Source organism: Euprymna scolopes, chromosome 45, assembly GCF_053919585.1.
Source record: "Euprymna scolopes isolate OS-2025 chromosome 45, ASM5391958v1, whole genome shotgun sequence".
NCBI lineage: Eukaryota > Metazoa > Mollusca > Cephalopoda > Sepiida > Sepiolidae > Euprymna > Euprymna scolopes.
In genome coordinates, this window is record NC_136526.1 from 41,888,441 (window position 1) to 41,912,836 (window position 24,396).

Genomic DNA, 24,396 nt, shown 5'->3' on the forward strand with positions numbered 1-24,396 from the left:
CACTTCCGGTTCTGTTTTTACAATATTTTCCATTTTTTTTTTTTTTTTTTTTTTTTTTTTTTACAACATTCTTTGGATTTTTCAAGGCACACACACACACGCACACACAATTAGATTGAGCTTCTTAAATAAGGATTGATATATATTATAAGAAAATATATTTCTACAGAAATATATATATATATATATATATATACTAGCGGGTGGGGTGGGGGGCTTTGCCCGGGTGTAAAATATGCTTAGATATGATATTTTAATTTGCCCAGATTTCATATATATTATTATAGGGTTGTGATTTCAAAAGTAAAAAAAAAAAAACGTATTTAGGTGCCATCAGCTAGAATCGAAACTGAAACCGTAGCATTCAAAGCTGGTGATGTTATTACTGTACCAATGTGACACGCATATAAACTGATTAAAATTAAACTAAGATGAATGTACACAAGGTTCAACAATTTCTTTAATTTTTTGATCCATTAAAAAACAATTTTAACCAGTTAAAGACTCATAAAAGAACAGCCCTTAAAAAATCCAATCATTTGAGGCCCCTAGCACCGCTCTGCCACTTTCAGTTTGGGAGGATATAGAGTTTGGAAATATGGAGATCGACAGATAGACAAATATATAGCCGTTTATACAGTCCTAGTCAAAATCATAAGACCACTTAAGAAAGTAAGCATTTATGCATATTATCGAATTTTTAATCAAACAAATGGTTGAAACCATTGCCAAAAGGGAAAATATGATTAAAAAAAATGAAATCTGCTTCATTCGAAACCTTAACCCTGATCTAATAATTATTTTTTAAAAAACAAACATTTTCACCTGGTCAAAATGATAAGACCACTGATAATTTATCTAACAAAAGGCAATTATAAATTACAAAAAAAGGGTCTCAGTATTTAGTATAGCCTCCATTATTACGAATTACTTCCAAAAATTCTCTTCAGCATACTTGCAACTAAGTTTTTATCAGTTGCGAAGGAATTTTATCCCATATACTTATCGAATCAGACTGGGTTCCATCCTTGAACACTTCTTTTGCCATCTCTAGAAGTGTAAGCCATTTTGAGTTTCAGAACAGTTTCAGATGGTTCGCTGTTACACACAAGTCCTAGGAGGTGACTTGTTTGTAGTAGACAGTTCCACAGAACAAAATATTCCTACCGTGTTGAAACCCGGGAAAAGAACATGTGAAATTGCTCCAGAAAAGGTTTAATATTTATGAAGCAATTCTGGTTTCTGATTGGTTGGTAGCAGAACGTGAATTAATTTGATTCGTCAGTTCTTAGCAGCATCGTTTATAAATAGAATCGTCCGACTGTGTGGGATCATACCCCATTATAAGTCCAAAATATTGCAACACCATCCATCCCCAAAGGTTTTCAATGGTATTGAGGTCCAGAGAACATGCTGGAAGATCTAAAAATTCTATATTATTTGAAGAAAAGTATTCTCGTGCTTGTCAAGAAGTGTGTATCGCAGCGTTGTCTTGCTGGAAAATCCAATTTCTTCCACACAGACGTGGACCTTCAGTCCTGATAGAAGCATTTTGAAGCATTGAAATGTACTTCAATGATGTTTGCTGGCCTTTCACTACTTGCAACTTTAGGGTCCCAGCTGACGAGGAAGCACCCCAGATCATTAAAGACCCTCCTCCACTATGCCGAGTTGAAAAAGTCTCTTTGGGCAAATTTTTATCATGCCAATAGTGTTGAAATCCATCTGGACCATCTAGATTAAACTTTTTCTTATCGGAGAAAATTACATTTTCCCACTTCTCTTCATCCCAAGTCTGGTATTTGGTGGCATATTTAAGTCGGTTAGTTTTGTGCTGTTCAAGAAGATGTGGTTTCTGCAGTCGCTTTAAATGATTGAAACCCTTCATTTTCAGATGCCTTCTGATGGTTTTAGGACTACATTCTGCTGCTGTTTGGCTTTTCAATCGACTTGAGCTCATACTGGAGTTTTTTTTTTTAAACTTCTTCTGATACGGCGATCCAGTGATGGGGGTATTTTTTTGGTCGACCTGGACTCTTTTTGTGTCCATATTGATCTGGATTTCTTAAAAAATTTGTGATGACCGTTTTGCTACGATTCACTTCGTTTGCAATGGATCTATGGGAGAGTCCAGCCCTATTAAGCTCAAAGATCGTTCCTCTCTCAAACTCTGATAATGGTTTCCCTTTTGCCATTTATAATTTAGTAATTTGTTTTTTATCCACTAACAAGTTGCTTTTAGTAACATAAAGCTTTTCGTATTCATTTTTTCAAAACAAGCCGATTTTATTAAAGTGGTCTTATCATTTTGACCAGATGAAAATGTTTATTAATTAATAAAAAAAATAAATATTAGATCAGGGTTAAGGTTTTGAATGGAGCAGATTTCATTTTTTTCCATCATATTTTCTCTTTTGGCAATGGTTTCAACCATTTGTTTGATTAAAAATTCGATAATATGTGTAAACGCTTGCTTTCTTAAGTGGTCTTATGATTTTGACCAGGACTATATATATATATTCCAGCCAAAATTAATATACTGATTTTTTCATTTGTTAAAATTAAACCAAGTAATAAATTAATAAAGAAAGTAAGAGTGAAAGTAGCAATTATAATGACGATAATAAATAAGTAAGCACTATGCATCAGTATATGCAAATAACACAATGATACTGAACTAACTAGATTTAAATAATAAGTCTTATTCCCTGCATTAAGTGAGCATGAAGATGTCGGTTTGCATTTTTTTTATTTTTTTATTATTACATTTTCACTCCAAACAAGGCACATTGCCACTTTGGTGTATCAGGAGCAACAGCTACTGGAGTACTGTGTTGGGATTTGGGCAAGATGTCGGTTCACGTTACACTTGAACTTCTGCATGTCAGTACAGTTGGGGAAGCAGTGACCTGGAATGGAATTCCAGAGTCTAGCGGTTCTGGGGAAGAAACTACTGGAGTAGAAAGATCTTTTACATCTAGAGATCTCTACTGTGTGAGGGTGGGATTTAGCTGCCTGTCCGGTTTGTCGAGGGTGTCTACGTTGTGGGGGCACAAGTGTCTGCAGTTCACCAGAGCATTCACCATTAAAATACTTGTAGAACAGGCAGAGGGATGCAGCATTTCGTCGATGGGTCAGAGGCTGAAGCTTAGATGCCAGTTCAGGGCCTATCAGATTGGCGACTCTCTTTTGAACCTTGTCTTGGAGTGAGACTAGTAGCAGATGCATCAGCCCAAATGTGACAGCAATGCTCCATACATGGGCGAATGGTGGCCTTATAGAGATACAGGATACTTTCGGGCATTAGTAGTTTTCTAACATGGTAGAGAGAGCCTACCTTCTTCGCAGCGGCCCTGGCAATGCTTCCAATGTAATTGTTTCAACTCATGTTTCCTGCGAAAGTTAGACCAAGCAGTTTGAAAGATGTACTCTCAGATAAAGAGTCGTTGGCCATTGCTATTGGTGGCAGAGAAGGTTTCTTGTAATTATTGAAGGAAACTAGTTTAGTCTTGGCAGCATTGAATGTGACCATCGATTTTTGTCCCCATTCCACTAAATTTGCCATTTCTTTAGATATTTTATCTTTGTTTTAATTAAAAATGTCTTTGTTTCATTTTCAGTTGTTACAAAGAGGGTCAAGTACAATTCAAATCCCAATTACAAACAACACAAGGTAATTGTCTTTTTATCTCCTACTTTTTTATTTAATTTATTTTTTAATTTATGTGTGACTGTGAACATTATCCATATCATTATGACTTTCCTATTTGAACTTTACATCAAAAATCGGAACAAGGGTTTCCTCACTGAATGTATCATATTTGTTGGATTTGTTTAAATACTGGCACACCCTGGACTACATCCTGACCAGAGCCAGAGACTGAGGAGACATCCGCATCACCCAATCCATGTCTGGAGCAGACGACTGTTGGATGGACCACAGACTCCTGATCTCCCAACTCTCCATAACAACCCTTCGACCACCCAGAAGGTTACCCAACAGTGTACCACACTGATGCTTGACTGTAACAAGCTCTGTAACCCGCAGCTAGCATAGAACTTTTGGGAGGCCTGTGAATGACATCTCGCAGACCCTGTGGGTTAGGTTTTAGTAGAGCATTACTGGACTATCCTCAGAGACGCCATGACCCATGCTGTGGAGAAGACACTAGGAAACACCACCAGAAACAGCAGAACAGGTTCAGTGAGAATGACACTACCATCTTTCTTCTCATTGAAGCCAAACGACAAGTACGTTTGACTTTGGAGAACCAACTTACAGCTGCTAACAAACATGCTGATAAGCTAGCTGTAGCAGATTGCCAAAGACGGACCCGTGAAGCCTAGAACACCTGGTGGCAAAGAAAAGCTGCAGAGATGCAGAACTTTACTGACCAACATGACCTGCGCAGCTTCTATGCAGAAACAAAGGAGATATTCAGACCCACACGGTCGTCAGTGGGTGGCCTAAAGGATGTGGGTGGGGCCACAACTATCACAGACAGCGAGGGCGTCCTAGACAGGTGGAGGTCTCACTTTGAAAACTTCCTCAAGAATCATGCTGACACCCAAAGATGATCTCCTGCGAATGACCCCTGAGCATCCTACCTATCACTAGATGGTACTACCACCCTCCATAGGCCTTGAAGCGCATGAAGCCTAGCAAAGCCCCAGAGCCAGACAACATTCCGCTAGAACTCCTCACTCACGGTGGCCCTGAGTTGAGGATCTGTTTGATGCTTCTCATACTGAAAATATGGAAGACTAAAACCCTCGCCAGTGACTTCCGCGATGTATTGTATTGTTTTGTCATTGTGAAATGTCGTACACCCAATCTTTTGCATTAAGATTAGTTCATTCCCATATCATTGCATGGGTCATAAGCATATTATTAACATACGCATTGGTGGTCGCCTTAATTCAGACAAGATATTAATGGGAACTGGAATTTTGTATGACTACTTCATGCAATTTAGGACCATAACAGCATGAGCAACATGTACTCGCATCTTGAAAATTTGAAAGTGGTTGATTTATAAGATCATTACCGATTGGTTGTAGCAGTCTGCTTCCTTTCTGGTTTGCCTAACCAAAGACCATCTCTTAGACGAGCTGGCCACGCGACTGAGTTTATAAAGGGTTAAACCAACGGCAATTCCCTCTCTTTCTTCCTGGATCTTGGACTGACAATCTTTTGCATTATTTTGAGTTGTCGATTTCTTCGTTCTCAAATTAATGCGCAGGTCATTTGCATATTACTAAGAGAAGCTAATACAGTGCGACCCAGATATAAGAGATCCCTGCCCTATGTGGCTCTCTTATATCCGAGTCACATAGTACATTAATATAGGCTCTAATTTGGGGCCCAGAGAAAATCGCTCTTATATTCGGGTCTCTTATATCCGGGGTTACACTACATTAACACAGGCTCTAATTTGGGACCATAGAAAATCTCTTATATTCGGGTCTCTTATATCCAGGGTTACACTGTACATTAAAACAGGCTCTAATTTGGGGCCAGAAAAAATCTCTCTTGTATCAGTTTTACTTATATTCGGGTCTCGTATATCCGGGTTACACTGTACTTAAAAATTAAAGTGTGCAACAAGATACACCTGAAGAAGGTTGGAGGTTACGTCGCCGAAATGTTGAGAACAACATGCAAGGTGAGAACCATGGTTAGAATAATCCAAATAATACAAACGGTTTTTATTTAAAAGTTTGTTTATTTACGAATTCGGTTTTCAGATATTGTTTCTTTTTTAAGTAATAAAAATCCATATTTTCATTCTGTATTTGATAATTTTAAGTCCTTTTTTTTTTTCTTTCTTTGTTTTTTTTTTTTTTCAGCTCATGGAGCACAAGTTGTGCGCACCAATGAAGTCTGCTTCAAATTTGCTCAATGGAGGTTGACGGAGTCCGATGGACAACTTGGAATTGCGGACCTTGTCCTGAGAAATTTTGTGTCAGTTTTTTTTTAAAACATTTTTACATTAACTAATAACAATTTTAATATCTCTTTTTTTGTTGTCTCTCAGCACAATATTTTAATGCTTAATCCACTTCACATTTCCAGGCAACAATTTTCCACTATTTAGGTTGCTTCCATGACAATAAACAAGACTAAATTGCTTGCCTAGCAGTTTGGCCTAAACCTTACTTTGGACTCTGTTAACTACTCTATCCCTAAAACAGCACTAGATGATCTGATCATTATCCCTGCTATTTATCTCTCTCTCTCTCATATATATATATATATATATATATACGAGAAAACAGTTAATAAAACATGTTAAAAAACACTTTGAAATGAGTTAAAAGCTTATTTAATCTGAAAAAGAAACACTAGATAAGTGGATAGTCCTTAATCCATGGAGTTTTGAAGAAATACTTTCCTTCTCATCAGAGGGTAGGAATTAACAAAATGCAGGATCGGATTTTGCATGCAAAAGTATTTGATGAAACAACAAGTAAGTCAAAGATCTTACTTGATAACAAAAAGTGAAGAAAAAGGTGATTACACGTGAATGGATAGTCTGGTGGAAGATAATAAAAAATCCAGTGACGGTAAAATCCAAATATATAACTTCAAGGAAGTTAATTGAATTTCCATTAGCACAAGTAAAATCCAAGGAAATCCCGTAATTGGAAGATGGTCCAAAATAATCCAAAGGCAGAAATCCATGGAATAATTCACAAAAACGTGTACAAGGGGAAAAAAGGAAAGATTCCAATAATATTAATAAAAGAAAAATAAGATATGCTTTTCACTCTACTGCCGAGACTTAAATATAAATAAGAAAGATCAGGGAAGAAAAAGAGGAGAAAAAAAAAATTATATATATATATATATATATTTAATGAAAACAAAGGGATGTAGTGTTCACTTGATATACATAATAGTAAACTTCAAACTAATATGAATAACAGTATTTATACATCATCATCATATCTTATCACAATAGAAATTAACCCATTGCATGGCAGTGCTGTTTGCCTCCTTACGATCTTGGTTTGAGCAATGAGGACCCAATCGGCAGTTTTCCCTAAGGTAGTGCATCGTTTGTACCTCCCCACATGGACATAAAGGTGAGGTGTCTAGGCCCCACTTGTGGAGATTGTCTTTTGTTTTGCCTACTTTGGCTCTATTTAGAGTCACCTAGTTTTTTCTATATAGAAAATGTAATCCCAACCGGATTTGAAAAGCTCAATATGCAATAGAGAGTAGAACTTATTATAAGAGAAAGAAAATTAAAACTGTTGAACTTTACAATCAAAATTTATTGTTCGACTGAATACTCCAAAAAACAATTTACAAAGTCCTTGTTCTGCGGAGTTTCAAAGAATGCTATTCTTAATATTCTTCTCATCAGAGGACATAAAGAAATGAGCAAATTATATGTGTAGCAATGCTAGAATTTGCTAGTTAAGGCATTAAGTGAAACCGCAATTTATTATAGTTATAAATTGCCAAATGAAAAAATGAAAAAATGTTGGATATGTAAAAATCTAATATAAAAACAAACCACGCATAATATTTCAGCTTGAATGAAACTCCTCTAGAGTTGATCCAAAATGCAAAATAGTTCTTTAGATAGAATGTATTCCAAAATAAGTTCAGCGTGACAATGCATATAACCCGATTGGAAAGTTTTCAAAAATCCGATTGGAAAGTGTACAAAACAGCTGAAATAATGAAAATTGTTTTTTTCCGGGCAGTGCAGTAGTCCAAAGAGAAGTCTGTCCCTAGTCAAATGGGGCCTACTATTAAGAAGAGAGAAATCTAAAATGAGAACCTTCATCCTCAGCTTAAAAAGAAAAAGTGATTTCAAGCAGGGGGGGGCAGGGGAAATAATAATAAGGAATAAGAACTTTGTAAATTGTTTTTTTTGGAGTATTCAGTTGAACAATAAATTTAATAGTAAAGTTCAACCTACAGTTTTAATTTTCCTTCTCTTTTATATATATATATATTATATATATATATATATATATATATATATATATATTATTTTTAAAATATAATTATCCACTGACACGTGTTTCGTCGTCCACGGCTCATCAGAGTGGCTGAATCTAGCGAGATTCGAAATCGGCACCTTGTGATAAGAAGCCTAAACCTCTACCATGTGGCTAACCTCACCGGACTACTAAATGTATCGCGTTTTTATGTAGATGTTTTTATTTGTTTTTATTAGCAATACTTTCTTGAATGAATTCAAGTATTTATACGAAAGTGCATTTTTACCTAAATGCTTGTTGGGAATAATTTTCCCATTGACCAATCTGGTACCCCCTTTAATGGGGAAAAGCATATATATTATTTTTAAAATATAATTATCCACTGACACGTGTTTCGTCGTCCACGACTCATCAGAGTGGCTGAATCTAGCGAGATTTGAAATATATATAGATATAGATATTGTTATTTATCTTTCTCTTTATCTATCTATCTCTTTATCTCTCTTTTCATCTAACTTTCTTTATCTCTCTCCCTTTATCTATCTCTTTTTATCTATATCTTTCTCTCTATATCCCCCTCTCTATCTCAATATCTCCCTTTATCTCTCTCTCCATATCTCTCTTTATCTTTTTCTCTCTAATATACTCTCCTATAAATTTGTTTTTTGTGTATTGACATTCATATTAAAACCCCTTTTTTCTATTTATTTAAAAAGAAAATACAACTTTGTTATATATGGGTCGTTGAATTGCATCTATCTGCAGAAGATCTACCTAATTTGCATATTTTTTTTAACATACAATTTAATTAATTCCCTATTAGTTTTTTCGGTTTTCTTATATGATGATTATCTTTAGTTAAATATTACGTGTAATTATATTCATGCAGATATTATACATGATTTATACTTGCGTAATATTTGCGTAAAAAGATTATCGCAAACACAAACCTCTTTATATATATTTATGTATGCACATATATATTTTTTTTTTAAATTTTGTCTATCAAACTCCTCGGTCAGTTTTTGGACTACAGACATGAAACTTAATACATAGGGTATTCAAACCCATCCAAAAATTTATATTTCAGTTTTAGCCAGGGAAAATCCGTAAAAAAGTTTGAAAATTAAAGAAACGGGATCTGCCAGGTGAAGGTCGAACGACAGCATTACGAATATGCATGCATAACGTAATAGCTATTGGTTCATGTTTTAATTTTTAGCCTTGCTGCAAACATGTCTTCATAGATGAGGCATTAACGTCAAAGGAAAAAGTAAATCATAAGCTAAATGTTTTGGTTTCAATTCTCGGTGGTGGCACACAAGTTATTATTTGTTTTTTTTTAACTTTTTAAATCATTACTATATATTGGGTCCAATATAATATAAAAATAAATACGAAATCTGCATTAATCAAAATATCATATGTAAATATTTCTTGTTACCGGGCAATGCAGGGTGGCCTGCGAGTATGTGTGTGTGTGTGTATATATATATATATATATATATATATATATATATATATATATATATATAATCAATCTCTTCTCTCTCTCTCTCTCTCTCTCTCTCTCTCAAAAATTTTAACACTCCAAAAAAGCATGTGAACCAGATCTTATTGTTATTATAGTTACAAGGAAATGCTCTGATGAGCTTATACCCCACCTTTCAAAATTCTATGACAAATATCTTGCAGAATCTTATTTTCTTAATAGCTAAAAAAAGAAATTGCCTCTGTGATACCAGTTTTTAAAAACTTTTCTGATAGAACTGACTCGCAAAATGATCCCCCCCATATTTGCCAAAGTCTTTAAATCATTAATCCATCTAGTAATGATTCACTACTTCAGAAAATGCTAAACTTTTCTCTGGACAACTGTGATTATGCTAGCGGTCATCTCTAGATGTATGTACCGCGTTCTGAATGATCTGTTAGCTGAAGATAAGAGAGTAGCGCTAGATATCTCCAAGGCCTTTGACAAACGTTTCTGAATTTTTTTAGATCAGTTATTCGTATCACTTCATCGGGGTAACATGCTCTCATTCCGTCCCACGGCGCAGTTGTTAGAGTACTTTGAAAAATCAATTGTAAAACTAATATTCTCCTGAAGGTTGAAAGTTCAGTCGTCAGTGTGGGCGACGGAAAAATACAATTGCGAATTACTTAAGACCTCTATCCGGCCATGGCTGATGGAACAAGAGCATCCTACCCTCATGAAAATTCCATCCAAATTCCTGGGTTTGACAAGATATACTTAGCACGCTCACACAAGAGAACTTCCATGGAGCCTTCCAGAAGTTGTTGGAGTGGTACAAGTGCATTGCAGCCGGAGGAGATTACTTCGAAAGGGAGTAGTGTTCTATGTGTGTACTATCAATAAAAGTGCCGATACGAATAAAGTCTGCAAACTTAAAGAAGTCACCTTGTAGCATTAAAATCAGTCCTTCTCAATAGAAGCCTCTAGATGTCTTTAGAATTCCCTCCCTGTTATTTGTTTCTCCCACCCTACCAACATGCAGAAATTTAAATGTAATATGAACAATCATCGATGCATTGTGAAGTCTTAATAGTGTACAAATATGGTGATTCTTATCCAGAAACTTGATACATTTGTTCTACGCGTGACGTTCCAAAAGTAATGCCTCCTATTTTTTTTAATTCTGCCCGAATGGATCATAGGGGATTGCAAATTGCATTGTTAGGATGACTGAACTTATGCATTCATGACCTGAAAATTTCATGTCTCTATTGCAGATATTGACAGTGTAAGACTCTTAAGAAAGCAACCCGTTATGGATGTACGTCAGAAGCAGAGATGCATCACTGAATTTCTAGCAAAAAGGCATTGAAAATGGTGATGACTATGTAGAAAAATAAATTCTTGAGCTAGTTTTTATGGTATCACTTCTGTCTTCATAGCTCTTTAACTTTTTTGAGTTACAAAAAGTTAGAGGCTTTACTTGTGGAACGATCCTTATATGACAAAATGCTCTGTCGTTCATCACTGACAAAGTGCATTAAGAATGGTGGTGACTATGTAGTAAAATACATCCTGAAGCACGAGAGGGCATTCGTTTGAATGGTATCTCTCTCGTCTTCATAGCTCTTCAGTATTTTAGTTTTTGAGTTAAATAATAGGTGATTTTATATTTGGAACGACCCCCATATGAGAATAAAAATATGAGTTTAACTTTTGCCTAAAAATATTTTAGGCAAAAGTTCAACTCAACTTTAAAATTAAATCTTCTTTTCTTACAACAACAAAAAACAATGTGGACTGTATTGTTGAGTCTACCTGCTTCTAATTGAAAATAGATGGAATGATATAAAAAAACAGATGGAATAATATCAGGAAATTGATTGAATGATATAGAAAATAGATGGAATGATATTAGAAAGTAGATGGAATTGATTATTAGAAAATAGCTGGAATTGTATAATAGATGGAATGGTATGAGAAAATAGATGGAATGATTATTAGAAAATAGCTGGAATGGTATAAGAAAATAAATGGAATGATATTAGGAAATAGATGGAATGATTATTAGAAAATAGATGGAATTGTATAATAGATGGAATGGTATGAGAAAATAGATGGAATGGTATGAGAAAATAAATGGAATGATATTAGAAAATAAATGGAATGATATTAGAAAATAAATGGAATGATATTAGAAAATAGATGGAATGATATAAAAAAATGAAATGTAATGATATCAAAAAATAGATGGAATGATATTAGACAAAACCACAAATTTTGATTATTCAAACTAGTGTACTCATCTTGGATGCTATAACCACCAACTTTCTTCAGGTATCTCTTGTCAAACTCTGAGAATCTGTACAGTATTTCAAACTGAGCGTTTCAATTTAATCCATGCACATAGATTGTTTTTGTTTAGTCAACTATGACTTTATGATAGAAGTCTTGCATAATTTTTAATTATGTTCTTAGTATCGCCTGTACTGGAAACTGAACCTTCAGCCTCTAGAAGAATGTCACTTAAAACTGATTATTGCACCATCAGTAACCCATCTGGTGATGGTTCACCACCTAAGAAAATGCTAAACTTCTCTCTGACCAACAGTTATGGATTTAGGTCATCTACTGTGATTATCCTAAAAGTCATCACTAAAATATGAGTTGAACTTTTGCTGAGAATTTTTTCTAAAATTGAATCTTCTTTTTCTTTTAGTTATACAAAAGTGAATCTTCTTTTTCTTTTAGTTATACAAAAGTGAATCTTCTTTTTCTTTTAGTTATACAAAAGTGAATCTTCTTTTTCTTTTAGTTATACAAAATTGAATCTTCTTTTAGTTATACAAAATTGAATCTTCTTTTTCTTTTAGTTATACAAAAGTGAATCTTCTTTTAGTTATACAAAATTGAATCTTCTTTTTCTTTTAGTTATACAAAATTGAATCTTCTTTTTCTTTTAGTTATACAAAATTGAATCTTCTTTTAGTTATACAAAATTGAATCTTCTTTTTCTTTTAGTTATACAAAATTGAATCTTCTTTTAGTTATACAAAATTGAATCTTCTTTTTCTTTTAGTTATACAAAATTGAATCTTCTTTTTCTTTTAGTTATACAAAATTGAATCTTCTTTTTCTTTTAGTTATACAAAATTGAATCTTCTTTTAGTTATACAAAATTGAATCTTCTTTTTCTTTTAGTTATACAAAATTGAATCTTCTTTTTCTTTTAGTTATACAAAATTGAATCTTCTTTTAGTTATACAAAATTGAATCTTCTTTTTCTTTTAGTTATACAAAATTGAATCTTCTTTTAGTTATACAAAATTGAATCTTCTTTTTCTTTTAGTTATACAAAATTGAATCTTCTTTTTCTTTTAGTTATACAAAATTGAATCTTCTTTTAGTTATACAAAATTGAATCTTCTTTTTCTTTTAGTTATACAAAATTGAATCTTCTTTTAGTTATACAAAATTGAATCTTCTTTTTCTTTTAGTTATACAAAATTGAATCTTCTTTTAGTTATACAAAATTGAATCTTCTTTTTCTTTTAGTTATACAAAATTGAATCTTCTTTTAGTTATACAAAATTGAATCTTCTTTTTCTTTTAGTTATACAAAATTGAATCTTCTTTTAGTTATACAAAATTGAATCTTCTTTTTCTTTTAGTTATACAAAATTGAATCTTCTTTTAGTTATACAAAATTGAATCTTCTTTTTCTTTTAGTTATACAAAATTGAATCTTCTTTTAGTTATACAAAATTGAATCTTCTTTTTCTTTTAGTTATACAAAATTGAATCTTCTTTTTCTTTTAGTTATACAAAATTGAATCTTCTTTTTCTTTTAGTTATACAAAATTGAATCTTCTTTTAGTTATACAAAATTGAATCTTCTTTTTCTTTTAGTTATACAAAATTGAATCTTCTTTTTCTTTTAGTTATACAAAAGTGAATCTTCTTTTAGTTATACAAAATTGAATCTTCTTTTTCTTTTAGTTATACAAAATTGAATCTTCTTTTTCTTTTAGTTATACAAAATTGAATCTTCTTTTTCTTTTAGTTATACAAAATTGAATCTTCTTTTTCTTTTAGTTATACAAAAGTGAATCTTCTTTTAGTTATACAAAATTGAATCTTCTTTTTCTTTTAGTTATACAAAATTGAATCTTCTTTTTCTTTTAGTTATACAAAATTGAATCTTCTTTTAGTTATACAAAATTGAATCTTCTTTTTCTTTTAGTTATACAAAATTGAATCTTCTTTTTCTTTTAGTTATACAAAATTGAATCTTCTTTTAGTTATACAAAATTGAATCTTCTTTTTCTTTTAGTTATACAAAATTGAATCTTCTTTTAGTTATACAAAATTGAATCTTCTTTTTCTTTTAGTTATACAAAATTGAATCTTCTTTTTCTTTTAGTTATACAAAATTGAATCTTCTTTTAGTTATACAAAATTGAATCTTCTTTTTCTTTTAGTTATACAAAATTGAATCTTCTTTTAGTTATACAAAATTGAATCTTCTTTTTCTTTTAGTTATACAAAATTGAATCTTCTTTTAGTTATACAAAATTGAATCTTCTTTTTCTTTTAGTTATACAAAATTGAATCTTCTTTTAGTTATACAAAATTGAATCTTCTTTTAGTTATACAAAATTGAATCTTCTTTTTCTTTTAGTTATACAAAAGTGAATCGAGACAATGACACGTGGACTCACCAGCTGGAACTGGGATGGGTTCGTATGACCAACCTCCTACCGAATCCTATCTACAAGGTAAGATGACAAAACTGGTGTCCTGGCTATGACCTTAAAAAGCATCCAGTAATGAGACCTTATCGGGGGGGGGCTGGAGGGAATGTGGAGTTGCCTCTTAGTTACCACTTTAGGCTGGAGTAGTAATACCTGTTAGGAAATCTGATGCTACTGGATCAGGCTGTCTGAAGATACTAGCTTCCTGACCAAATATTGATGTTATTGTTTTCCTCCTTTCCCTTTGTGACACTCGATCATGTTCTGCAAAGTCAAAAACAAAAACAATATCTTATCTAACTATAAAAACAGACACTGAACACCAGATACATACACAAAACTTATAACTCTTAATGCATGTGAAAAAAAAGACTCCGGCATTAAATGACCACATAGATTGATATGCTGTAAAATCAATTAATCAATCATATTAAAACAATTCATCCAATCACCATAAGTAAATATTCGAAGTAATTACTGAATTCAGCATTAAGTAACTCGAAAATGTTTGGCATGCCGTTAAAATGTTTGGTCTGCCGTTAAAATGTTTGGCATGCTGTTAAAATGGTTACATGCTGTTAAAATGGTTGCATGCTGTTAAAATGGTTGCATGCTGTTAAAATGGTGGGCATGCCGTTAAAATGGTTGGCATGCCGTTAAAATGTTTGGCCTGCCGTTAAAATGGTTGCATGCTGTTAAAATGGTGGCATGCTGTAAAAATGGTGGCATGCTGTTAAAATGGTTGCATGCCGTTAAAATGGTTGCATGCCGTTAAAATGGTTGCATGCTGTTAAAATGGTTGGAATGCCGTTAAAATGGTTGCATGCTGTTAAACAGACACAACTAACTAATTAACAACCAGAGGAAACATTTGTTAATAATATGGAAATATGTGCGTAGAACAGGAGATTTTGATTGCATGGCCACGTTGAAAAAATGGATGAGAACAATTCAGGTAGCAGGGTCAGATCATAGGGGAAAGTGGAAGAAACTAAGAGGAAGTGATAAGGATCGATTTGAGAAAAAGAGCTGGCCAGAGATAGGTTAGTTTGGAAGTCAATTTCTACAGACCATCTAACACATGACAGTTTGTAGAACCAAACCAAACTTAATCAATAAACATTAAATATTTGAATATATAAACAACTTGAAACAAAACCTTTTTTTTTCAAAATTACTTGATTCACCATTAAATAAAAATGAAAATAGTTGATATGCCATTAAATAAAAATGAAAATAGTTGATATGCCATTAAATAAAAATGAAAATAGTTGATATGCCATTAAATAAATATGAAGGTAGTTGATATGCCATTAAATAAACCGGAAAATAGTTTATATGCCATTAAATAAAAATGAAAATAATTGATATGCCATTAAATGAAAATAGTTGATATGCCATTAAATAAAAATGAAGATAGTTGATATGCTATTAAATAAAAATGCAAATAGTTGATATGCCATTAAATAAAAATGAAGATAGTTGATATGGCATTAAATAAAAATGAAAATAGTTGATATGCCATTAAATAAAAATGAAAATAGTTGATATGCCATTAAATAAAAATGAAAATAGTTGATATGCCATTAAATAAAAATGAAAATAGTTGATATACCATTAAATGAAAATAGTTGATATGCCATTAAATTAAAATGAAAATAGTTGATATGCCATTAAATAAAAATGAAAATAGTTGATATGCTATTAAATGAAAATAGTTGATGTGCTATTAAATGAAAATAGTTGATATGCCATTAAATAAAAATGCAAATAGTTGATATGCTATGAAATAAAAATGCAAATAGTTGATATGCCATTAAATAAAAATGAAAATAGTTGATATGCCATTAAATAAAAATGAAAATAGTTGATATGCCATTAAATAAAAATGAAAATAGTTGATATACCATTAAATGAAAATAGTTGATATGCCATTAAATTAAAATGAAAATAGTTGATATGCCATTAAATAAAAATGAAAATAGTTGATATGCTATTAAATGAAAATAGTTGATGTGCTATTAAATGAAAATAGTTGATATGCCATTAAATAAAAATGCAAATAGTTGATATGCTATTAAATAAAAATGCAAATAGTTGATATGCTATTAAATAAAAATGAAAATAGTTGATATGCTATTAAATAAAAATGAAAATAGTTGATTCACCATTAAATAAACCGGAAAATAGTTGATATGCCATAAATCAAAGATGACCAATAAAACTGAGTGTTTCTTTATGATCATATGACAATTAAAAACTATCACATTTTTGCATTTTTGAGATGAGGATTGGTTATTTGTATTATTTGGATTATTCGGACTACTGTTCTCAACTTGAGTGTCATTTTCACAACATGTATCTTATCGAACTTGGGAATTTGGCCAAAATTTTGAACGGAACTCTTTATTTACTCTAAAAAGAGCTGGCCAGAGATAGGTTAGTTTGATATGCCATTAAATAAAAATGCAAATAGTTGATATGCCATTAAATAAAAATGAAGATAGTTGATATGGCATTAAATAAAAATGAAAATAGTTGATATGCCATTAAATAAAAATGAAAATAGTTGATATGCCATTAAATAAAAATGAAAATGCTCTTGTTCCGTCAGCCATGACTGAATAGAGGTCCTAAATAATTTGCAATTATATTTTTCGGCCGCCCACACAGAGAATTGAACCTTCAACCTTCAGGAGAATATCACTTTTACAATTGATTTTCTTCAAGTAATCTAACTACTGCATCACAGGTCCAGAGTACAATAAGATACACCTGCAGAAGGTCAGAGGTTACATTGACTGAAAGATGAGAACATTAGTCTGAAGAATCCAAATAATACGAATTAAAACCTATGACTACAGTTCGCATAAAATTGGTTTTGTATTTCCTGTGCTGAAATATTTTGATTTACCTTTTTAAAGTATTTAGAGTCAAACTTTAAATGTAAAAAAAAAAAATACTTTAGACCGTTTGACTGTATTATTTCTTTTCTTTAAAATATTTTGATTATTTTAAAATGCTATACACAAAATAATTAACTTTACCAAAATATTTTTCATAAAAAAATAAAAGACCAGAAATCTCTATTAACTTTGTTAGTATTTCCTGGAATCTGAGTAACAATATAAAAGTACATTACAGGATTTTATTCTAGGAATATTTATACTCGTGATGAAGCAGCACTTTGCTTAAATGAAAAATTAGCAATCATTAGATTTTGTAGTAGATGTAATTTTCTCACTAAAAGATCGGAAATTTCCACAAAATGAAAATATTGTAAAAATATGTACATTAGAACAGCAGAAGTTTCCAAAGGTTTTGCATGAGTGGGGGGGGGGGTGCATATTGCATATTTTTTAATTTTTTTTTTATTTTGGAGTCATGTGGACCAAAATAAAAAAAAAAAACCCTGTTTTATACGGTTTTGCTCATTAATTTTGATTTTTAATGAAACTGGTTCTCCCAAACTTCATTCTTTTAATAAAAAGAAAAACCATCACACTATTTTCACACATTTCCATCTTTTTGATTCTTGATATGTTTGTTTTTTTTTTATAACAGTTCAGTGGGCCAGATTAAAAACATTGATGGATTGTATTTGCCCTGTGGAGACCCTTGTATTAGAATATAGTTAGAATAACCAAGTCAGATATTGATAAAACAACTCGCCCATGAAACTGGAACAATTCTTATACTAATTACTAGCAGGGAGGGGGGGGGGCTTTGCCCGGGTGTAAAATACGCTTAAATATGTTATTTTAATTTGTCCAGATATCGTATATATTATAGAGTCATGATTTCAAAAGTTAAAAAAAAAAGTATTTAGGTGCCATCAGCTAGAATCAAAACCAAAACTGTAGCATTCAAAGCTGGTGACGTTACCACTCTACCAATGTGACATGCATATCAGCCGATTAAAGATTGAAAATAAACTAAGATGAATGTAAATAATGTTTAAAGATTTTTTTTCAATTTTGACCCATTTTTGACCCCTTAAAAACAATTTTAACCAGCTAAAGACCCATAAAGAATGGTCTATAAAAAAAACAATCATTGTAGGCTCTCTAATGCCACTCTGCGACTTTTAGTTTCGGAGGAGATAGAATTTGAAAATATGGAGACAGACAGACAAACATATAGCCGTTTATATATTAGATTTCCGCATCATTTTGCTGTACAGCTGTGAAACCTGACAACAAGTGACCGATGTAAGCTTGAGATGTTCAATTACTACTATTAGCGTCGCATCCTTTGTGTTCCTTGGCAACAGTTCATCTCGCATGTTGCTGCTCAATCTCACTGCAACATATCCTCTTTACAACAAACTCTCCTCACGAGACATCTTCGTTTGTTCGGTCATGCTCTTCGTCATCATCCAGATGACTTTGTCAAATCAAGCCATTAATCCAGCCTCTCTTCACAGTTGGAAAAAGCAATGTGAAGGCAAGCTGAAAACATGGCTCAGGGCGTTGAAACAATACTGAGCTGATCTTGGAATTTGTCGTTGAAACCTAGATTAGTTAGCGCTCATATCTATTTCTGTGGTCGACCGTTGTGCATGGTCAGCACTCTCTTGGGACACGGTAAATTTTATGGTCCGGTCACTTTAAGGTGAACGCCAAAACAAGTATAAATAAGTACAAATTATCAAAGATCTTACACTGATAAAATCGTTTGTATTCTCTGGAATCTGAATGACAACAATTTAGATATGTGAAACTTTTTGTATAATAATACTACGCAGAAAGCAAGTTTTGCACCACATTTATGTTTTTCTACAAAGATTAAATTCAAGATATAATAATGATAATAAACCTTATGTTTAGGATCCTTATGAGTCCTCCGACAAAGGAGGGATTGAACCTAGTAATTCACTTCCATTTGTTTGTTTGCATTTTTCACAATAACCACGCCTTGGATTTAAAAAAAAAAAAAAAAAAATTGCATAAACATTAGTCATGGTGAAAGTAAATTTTTGCCAGAACGGATTTTCTGGAATAACTTTTGTTGCACCCTTAGGAGTCATGAGAGATCCTGGTTCTGCATGGCTGTTTCCAGATCCCTTCTCTCAACATTGGCATCTCTTACAATGACATCTGGTTATGTGAGCATTCTACGCGCGGAGCAGTTATACAGAGGTAGGGAAGGAATAACGTCTTTTACTGCTCTAGAACAATGGCCTCCAAACTGAACACGTCTTACTGTGACAATAGATGATGCAGATGGAAGTTCACTATAGATTTGCTGTTTGGTCGGATGGGTCTTCTATGAGGGATTTTGGCTCTGATGAGAAGAGTGGGGGGTGGGTATATATTATTTTAGTTTGAACTGTAAACTGCACAAGTACCTATGAAATATTATTAAAAATGTTTAGGAAATTTTGATGAAAATAATTTTTTTAAAATGTTAAACATAATTTATTTGTTTGGCCTTTTTCTCCAGGATGTTTTGGTCCCTCGTCCAATCGGACAGGAAGGAGAAAATAAGCAAATGACATTACGGATTGTGTGCAGTGAAAGACCGCCAGGTAAGACCCCCCCCCCACTACTCCACCAAATTACCCTAACCTTCTGTCCATCCTTCAGTCAAATCCCTTATACAAACAAACTTCTTAATGATTGCTCTCATTCATTTTTTTTTTTTTTTAATTTATTTTTAAAATTTCTTCCTCATTTTCCCAAATAAATAGAAAGTTTTCCTTCTCTTTTAGTGGGTGGTATTGCCGTGAAGGAACATTTCGAAGTGAACGTGGTGCCACTTCAAATCCAGCTGACATACCAATTCTTCAAATCGATGATGGTTTTCTTCTTCCCAGAAAGAAATATTGACATTGACGACCAACAAGGCAAGCGACAAATTCCTTTTGTTCTTGAAGGAATTCTGCAAAAATTTTAAATAGATTGGTTAAACAGGAGCGGATCATATACATACAGATATATATATATTTATATATTGGGTACAATATAATAATCAATAAAGTATTGGCTTTATTATAATAAATGCAAATTAAGCGCATTTTACAACCAAGCCATGCCGAGTGATCTGTTAAAATATTTGTATCTAGATATTTGCGAATAAATCTGTAATAAAGTCAGTCCCATGCAGGATTTTTGAAAATAAATATTTATTTTTTTTAGGATCCAAATTCGAACTTCTGCATGTCAGTTTTATAGTTTGTCGGAGCATCCACCATTAAAATACTTGTAAAACAGGCAGAGTGATGCAACAGAGGTTGAAACTTAGATGACAGTTCAGGACCTATCAGGTTGGCGACTCTCTTTTAACCTTGTCCAGGAGTGAGAGACTAGTAGCAGGTGCACCGGCCCAAATATAACAATATTCCATATATGAGCGAATAGTAGTCTTGTAGAGGTACAGGATACTTTCAGGCGTAAGTAACTTTCTAGCATGGTAGAGAGAGAGCACACCTTCTTCGCAGCAGTCTTGGCAATGCTCTCAGTGTATCTGTTCCAACTCATGTTCTCTGTGAATTTTAAGCCGAGGAGTTGAACGAAGGTTTCTTGTAATGATTAAAGGAAGCTTAGTCTTGGCAGCATTGAATGTTACCATCCATTTTTGACTCCATTCCATTATAGGGTTTCCGCCATTTCCTTGGATATGTGTTTGTTCGTTTTCCTCTTGTGCCTGTTATAGAGAATGGTGTCGTCAGCAAATATACCCATTTCAGAGACAATTTTATCAGGGAGGTCATTTATGAATATCAGGAATAATAAAGGTCCGAGGATAAATCCCTGAAGTACACCCGCATTTACATCATATTGTTTAGACGTATGACAAGCTGGATTCTTCTCTTATTTAAGACTTGCCTGGGTACCCAGCATTGCTTGGGTGTTTGGAAGTGTGTGCTGAGCAAAAAAAAGAAAAAAAAGGTGGTAGTAGGCAGGCAGGCTCGAACCCGTACCGCGAAGGAGGAAAAGAATGTGAAAAAGAAAGTGACATCTTTGTTGTTGCACCCATCAAACCGGAAGTGACATAGGTTTAAATTAAGGCGAGGCAATCAAAAAGAGGTGATGACTTTCTAAAATATCGATGAAAAAAGCGACCCTAACCCTAACTCTAACCCTCCCTGTAGAAAAGTGCCCAGTTGAGGCTGAAGGAATTAATGTTTTTTGGCCAATTTTTTAATATTTGTTGTCCGAAAGGTTGAGCTTCAAAACGATACCAATCTTGTGAAAATCCGTTGGCTCTGTTGAAAGTTTTAGGCAAACAAACAAACAAACATACATACATATATTTAAACAGACAGGTGATTTATATTATAGAAGGATTTAATTATGTTGAGTATTCTTTCAGTAATACCATACTTAAAAAAATGCTGAGTTGGAGTTTTATTTTTTTCCTATTTATTTTTGTTTGTTTGTCCCTGCGATGTTGCACCATAGCAAATAGCAAGCCATTTCATTTAATTGTTTTTCTTTCTTTTTCTTTTTTTTTAGATACGGAATCTGACGATGGTGCCCCTCAACGGCGTAAAAATGACAAAAAAGGCTCCCTTAAAGACCGAGGCGTTATTTCTTCAAAAAAAAATGCCCAGTATATAACATGCGATGATATAGATAAAATGAAGGTAATTATTACTTGATAATTTTGGAATGAGGGTGTTGTAGCTTTGCTGACCTGTACTAATCAAAACAACCACAATGGTATAGTTAATAAAAAAAAGTGCATTAACAAAAGTATGTTACAAAAGTATACGTCATGATTCTGGGGCCATAACTGCTATGAATTGCTACCTCATAACATGTTAGATGTAATTATATTTATAGTCCTCAGGTAAGTCCATTATTCCTAAAATAGGTATATCAGCTGACCTCATAAAATTTATATATTTATGTTTGTATATAGTGTTCATGTTTATATATATTTCTATGACGAGAACGTACTTGTACAGTTTAATCAAGGCATTAAAAAATGAAAATATCGGAAAAAGTTTATATTGTACATATCTGTTATGGAATGAAGTTCTCCGAAAAAAAATTTCACTTAATTTCATCAAATAGTTTTTCGTTTACAGCGAAAAAGCAATGTTATGACACCTATCAAAAGGTAGTCATGTTTCGATTTTTAGGAAGAAAAGCTAGTATTAAAGATGGGGAGGGAGTGTCGGCGCTTTAAACTGAGTTATCTCCCCGTGGCACAAATTAAATGGAATTTTTTTCTGGAGATCTTCAGTCCAAAACGGATATGTACAATATAACCTTTTATTGATATTTTCATTTTTTAATGTCTTGATTAAACTGTACAAGTACCGGAGAGAATAATGGAAACAGTATTCCAATGAAAATAGAGAAATAAAAAAAGGAACAAACCAAGTTAAAACACCAGTACAAATATTTGAAAATATATTTTTTTGATGAAATGCATGACCCTGTTTCATTTCAGAAATGGAAAAAAGTCGTTGCAAATTCAAAAAAAAAAAGGGAGAGAGGTGGGGACATAGTGTTGTGAAAGAGAGTAAATTTTTTTTTTTTTTATAACGGACATATATTTGTTCCAGAAAGAATAGTAATTGCATCATATCTTTTTAAATATATTAACAGCTCTATGACGTTTTAAAAAAAATATTTTGTTCCAGTAGCTGCTTTCCAAGAACCGCAAGGTTATGGAACTCTCTTCCTACTCACTGTTTTCTTTGCATTTATAGCATTGGTTTTTTTTTATAGACTAAAGTCAGTGTTTCTTAGTTATCGGAGCGAAATTCGAAATATAGAATTTCATGTAGAAACCAATGGTATCTACTTAATTGTCGGGTCGGAAAGCGATAAAGTAGAAAATTAATTATTAATGAAAACAGTTTTCAAATACAACTAGCAGAAAATTGAGTTTTGCTAAATTGGCCTAAGCTTTTCAGTTTTCAGAAAATAATTATCTCTCTCGTTACGATTCAAACTTTTCAGTTTATTTTTTTTAGCAAAACTCCGTTTTAGCTGTCCTCAAAAACTATTTTCATTAACAATTAATTGTCTACGTTATTGGTTTTTTTTTTTTTTTTTTTGTAATTTTTGGATATGTTCATTACTGTGACATGACAGTTAAGTAAATACCGTTGGTTTTACTTGAAATTCAATATTTCGATTTTCGAATTTTGCTCCAATAATGAAGAAGCACCCTAAGGGCAATAGGCATCTCCTGTCTTTGCCATAATCATTCGTTCTTGTTAGTTCCTTACACCAAATGGCTTCATGCCTTGTCCCAAGCGATTTCCATATAAAAAATTATTTCTTCATTTTTCTGTGTTGTTTTTTTTTTTTCTTTTTTATCTTTTGTTTTCTGCTTTTTATAATTTAATTTAATTGTTTAATTTCGTACTTTATTTAATGCATTTCTTTTCTTCTTCTTCTTTTTAGGAGAGAGCTGAAAACAACAATACGTTTTTATACATCAAAATCCCTGAAGTTTCCCTCAAAGTTAGTTATAAGGTATATGTACATATATGCTATCCTTTTTTATTCTAATGTAATGCTGTCCGGGGAACCAACACGTTGTATGCTCAGTTGCAAAGGAAATAAAGAATAGGAAATAACTTCAACTCACTTTTTCTTCATAACAATGACATTTATTTCTTCATTGTTACGGCCGTGACGTCCCCCACGTGATTGCCTTCTCGATTATGCTGTGGGCGTTACCATGATCTTGAATATTTTCCACATCTCTCAGGTGATCTTTCTCTTTTTTATAGTCTTTTCTTAACCGGTGATATCATTTTGCATGCACGCTATGTCACACTAGATGTTTCCACCGCCAATCAGTCGTCTCCCCATTTTGAATAGATAACTCAACAATTGTCCTCCATGAAAGAGGGGAGCCATTGTGCAAAACCGAAAGTTAAGAAGGGATGAAAATTCCATAAATTTTGATTTCATTTGGGCTGTATATTTTTCAAACTTTTCCAGAGCTTCTTACTTTTTTTTTTTTTTTTTTTAATCCAAAGGAGTCGCCACTTATCAAGGCCTGGAGGCCACTCGAGGATAAGGGTTAATGAGCGTACAGTTGTCAATGGGAAAATGTAGTAATCATTAGTAGTGGAAATTTGGTAGACTGAATTACTTTAAGAGAATGGTTCATCAAAGACTTGTTTACATTGAACTTGAAGACAATCATATTGTAGCCAGTTGGAAAGCAGGAAAACGGAATAGAGTTCTAAGAAAGAAACTTTGTTCATGGAATCTACGTTTAGGT

General features: G+C 32.8%; 1 protein-coding gene across 2 annotated transcripts in view; it reads left to right on the forward strand.

Moving 5' to 3' along the window:
- LOC145269494 (protein hobbit-like) overlaps positions 1-24,396 on the forward strand; it is a 387,158-nt gene that overhangs the window by 352,788 nt on the left and 9,974 nt on the right. For both annotated transcript variants that reach the window (XM_080125227.1, XM_080125228.1), the window contains exons 51-57: positions 3,621-3,673; positions 5,851-5,965; positions 14,121-14,217; positions 19,639-19,723; positions 19,907-20,041; positions 21,654-21,784; positions 23,565-23,636. In XM_080125227.1, the coding sequence (XP_079981353.1) occupies positions 3,621-3,673; positions 5,851-5,965; positions 14,121-14,217; positions 19,639-19,723; positions 19,907-20,041; positions 21,654-21,784; positions 23,565-23,636 (688 nt within the window). The remainder of the gene's footprint in view (positions 1-3,620; positions 3,674-5,850; positions 5,966-14,120; positions 14,218-19,638; positions 19,724-19,906; positions 20,042-21,653; positions 21,785-23,564; positions 23,637-24,396) is intronic.